The sequence below is a fragment of the Echinops telfairi genome, unplaced genomic scaffold, assembly GCF_000313985.2.
Source record: "Echinops telfairi isolate 266 unplaced genomic scaffold, ASM31398v2 ScPeMD7_7457;HRSCAF=8495, whole genome shotgun sequence".
Classification (NCBI taxonomy): Eukaryota; Metazoa; Chordata; class Mammalia; order Afrosoricida; family Tenrecidae; genus Echinops; species Echinops telfairi.
This window is the reverse complement of record NW_022111357.1, coordinates 33,027,768-33,031,005: the sequence shown is the minus strand read 5'-3', so window position 1 is coordinate 33,031,005 and position 3,238 is coordinate 33,027,768. Positions and strand designations below refer to the sequence as shown.

The window sequence follows — 3,238 nt, the reverse complement described above, 5'->3', positions numbered from 1 at the left end:
TGCCCCAGAGGGTTTCCGAGGCGGCTCATGCCACATCTTCACCCCCAGTGTGAGCAGCCAGTGGATTCTGCCACCCACGCTTGTAACCACAGCATAACCAGGGCTCCTTTGACCAGAAGTACGGGGCGGAATCCTCTTCTCTGGAAGAGAAAGAAGCACACCAGCCACTGGCTTCTGTCCGTGGTGCTGACATTTATTCATGTTTGTTTCAAACGGCTCTCAGTAGCAGGTGGGGTGTGTTCTACAAGTTAACGCAACCACACGGGAGTGGGAGAGGCAGGGGCGACAATGACTCCATTGTCTCTATGTTTAGCACAGAATGTGAGCGGCGCTGACAGCGAGCCGAAGCTGGAACAGGTGCGTGTCAGCTCCACAGCTGCGCGATGGGACGAGGCTGGGTGGAAGTCCCAGCCGGCGAGGGTGTCCGTATCTCCCGGGCCGACCCCTCCTCTTCGCTGGCCATTATCTTCGGTACTGCCGGGAGAAGACAGGCACACTCGCTTAGGGACCCAGTCTGCTGGGCAAGCCAGCTTCAGCTGCCCGAGTCAGGTCTCCTTAACTTGACCTCCGGCCAATTACATCCACTAGCTCCCCATGGGTGAACAGGAGAACAGGTTATCATCAGGAGCTAACGAGGGCAGCTGGCGTCTATTTCATGTGATCTCGTGGGAACCTTATGGTTCTAGGAAGGAACGTGAGCTGCTGGCTGCAAATAAACCAAACTCACTGCCATCGAGTGGATGCCAACTCACAATGACGCCGTAGAACAGGACCGGCTAGTGGTTTCGAACTGCTGACCATACAGGTACCAACCTACTGCATAGCCGGTATGCCATCAGGGCGCCTGCCGATTAGCCATGCAAACATGACTGGCTTGTGGGTATACCCTATGCCAGTGGGAGCAGGAGGCAGCCTGCTAGGTGGCACCTGGGTTACTGAAGCCCTCCCTGGCTCACCAAAAGGTCTGGGGCTTGCAGCCACCAGCCACTGCACAGGAGAAGATGCAGCAGTCTGCTTCCGTCTAGATTTGCAGCCTGGGGAACCTTACAAGGCCCCCTACTCTATCTTATGTGGTCGCTGTGGGTTAAGAGAGCAACAGGGAATGGCAATAGTTGAGGATGAGGGTCCTGTCCTGAGGAGGGCACCCACCAAGTTCGGATAGAGATTTCTAAGGGACAGCCTGTGTGTTGGTCCTTTCCTGATGAGCGTATCTCCGACTCATGTTCTTTGACAAGGTCACAGCTTTGGCCACACCACCATTTCTTCCCTCCACACCTCATTTTCCCCGTTCCCACCTCTTACCCGGAAGCTGTTGCACCCAAGGCCGCTCTGCGCTCCAATCCTGTCGATCCTGCCCCCGAAGCAGCTAGACCTCCGCAGGCTCCGAGGGGCAGTGAGCAGTGCCCCCAGCTTGCTTTTCAGGAGAGCAGATCTCTCCGAGACCTCCCGGGAGCCTCTCCCCAGGACACTTCCATCTTGCTGGGCTGGGCCGGCCTCTCTGGCCCAGGGAGGCACCTCAGCGAGGGGGCTGAGAGCCACCCCGTCCCCGTCCGTCTGTTCGCTCAGGGCTGGGAGGGGCACGGCCTCGTCTTGTAAAGGTATCTTGTCCTCCAAGCGGTCCAGCAAACTCTTGACCAAAAGGAAACAGAGGGAGAGGGGGAGGTCTGAGGGGCTTGGAGAAAATCAACAGGAATGGGCACGGGGTCTGAAAGCCTCTTGGTCCCCGGCTGAGCCCCCTCTCTTGGCCCTACCTTGAAATCCATCAGGTCCGCGTTGGACATGGAGGTATACACAGGGTTCGCGCTGGCTTGACCTGGGAGCTGAACGGCCAGGAAGAGGAGGATGCCCAGGACGACTGTGCAGAAGGAGCCCATGCTGATGTTGGACAAGAGGTGGTCTGATGGCCTCTGAGTCTTCTCCTTCCTTCCTGGGTACCCTTGTGTGGCCTTCGCCTGTCTGCCTCCCAGCCGGCCGGTGCCACCTCTTTTTATAGCCCCCCCAGCTCTCGGAGAGCACAGGAGTGCTAGAACCCTCCCCATTCTGTCACTTGCCGCGATAAAGCAGCCGGGTGAGGACCCAGCAGAAGATGTCCTTTTAAAGTTATCAGCCCGGCGGAGCTTGTCGCAGCCCCTCTGCCTTGAGTAACCCCAGCAACGCTCCCCCCTCCCCACCCCACCCACCGACACACGCACCCTCCCAGACCTTCCACTACAAGAGCCACATTCTTGCTGCTTGGCCTGAAGAGGCTCCCACTTCAAAGGGTGAGAAGAGCAGAGAAGAATCTCTGGTTATCTCACCAAGATGCCTCTGGATTCATTCTCCCGGGCAACCAGACCCCTGTGGCAGTTGGCGCGAGCCCAGCTCTCCCGGTTGGTTTGTGGTTCAGCTGGCAGAGGCTCCAAATAAGGGCGGGAGCAGAGGAAGTGACAGGCAGCTGGCAGCTCGGGACAGATTAGTACCGAGACTCGCGCTGGCTTCCGATGAGAGCCAGCTCACACACCGACCAGGGACAAGAGGGGCAGGCACGGTTGCAATGGAGAAAACAGAGAGAAACGACAAGAGACAAAGGGGGGAGAAGACACTTCAAGGCAGGAAGATCTTAGCCCATGTGTCCATGGCCCGGAGGGGAGAAAGAGCCAGGAACAGGGAGGCTAACTCCACACCTACCGATTGCTGGGTGTTCAGCAGTTTTCCAGGGAACAGGTGCGACATCGTCTACCTTATCTCAGTGGATGGTCAGACCATTCCGTGCGTCAGCTCTTAGGCTGAGCTGTCAGCTCCTTCCCACAGACCCTGCCTAAACTGTGGAAGGCAGTGGTCCTGCACAACTTGAAGAAAAAACGAGGCTCGCGGTCTCGTGGAAGCCCGGGACGGCGTTCTGCTCCAGGTGCTCTGCGTTCAGAGGCTTTGGCATGGATGCCTTCCTCAGACACCGTCTTAAGACCATTTGCTCCCACATATCCCCCTTTTTAATTAAAGTTAAATCTGTCCCCTGTATTATTTTTAAATTAAAGTTCAATTTGGATGAGTTGTTTGTTTGCCTTCTATAAAAGTCAATCATCAGTGGATGTCTTGGAGTTTTAACTAGCTCCTAGTTAGTTGTGACTAACTGTCTGCTCTGGTTTCCTCTGGAACAGCCCGCTGCTGATAGTCGCAGGAACGTCGTCATCGAGGTCGGGCATGCCGAGAAGGAATCCGTACACACCACCCATCACCTGGAAACCAGCAGAGCCCTTCC

General features: G+C 56.5%; 1 protein-coding gene across 1 annotated transcript; it reads right to left on the bottom strand.

Moving 5' to 3' along the window:
• Positions 1-172: 172 nt before the first annotated feature.
• NPPA (natriuretic peptide A) lies at positions 173-2,028 on the bottom strand. The gene is made up of 3 exons (XM_004705427.2): positions 1,752-2,028; positions 1,303-1,629; positions 173-474 (listed from the first exon to the last, which is right to left on the bottom strand). The coding sequence occupies exons 1-3, from the start codon at positions 1,872-1,874 to the stop codon at positions 463-465; spliced, it is 462 nt and encodes a 153-aa protein (XP_004705484.1). The 5' UTR covers positions 1,875-2,028; the 3' UTR covers positions 173-462.
• Between the last annotated feature and the right edge of the window lie 1,210 nt (positions 2,029-3,238).

Bases quoted from the DNA above. Each gene is read 5' to 3' on its own strand.
- NPPA (XM_004705427.2), bottom strand. From the start codon at position 1,874: ATGGGCTCCTTCTGCACAGTCGTCCTGGGCATCCTCCTCTTCCTGGCC. The intron at 1,630-1,751 runs GTAGGGCCAAGA...CTTTTGGTCAAG, and splicing joins CGGACCTGATGGATTTCAAG to AGTTTGCTGGACCGCTTGGA.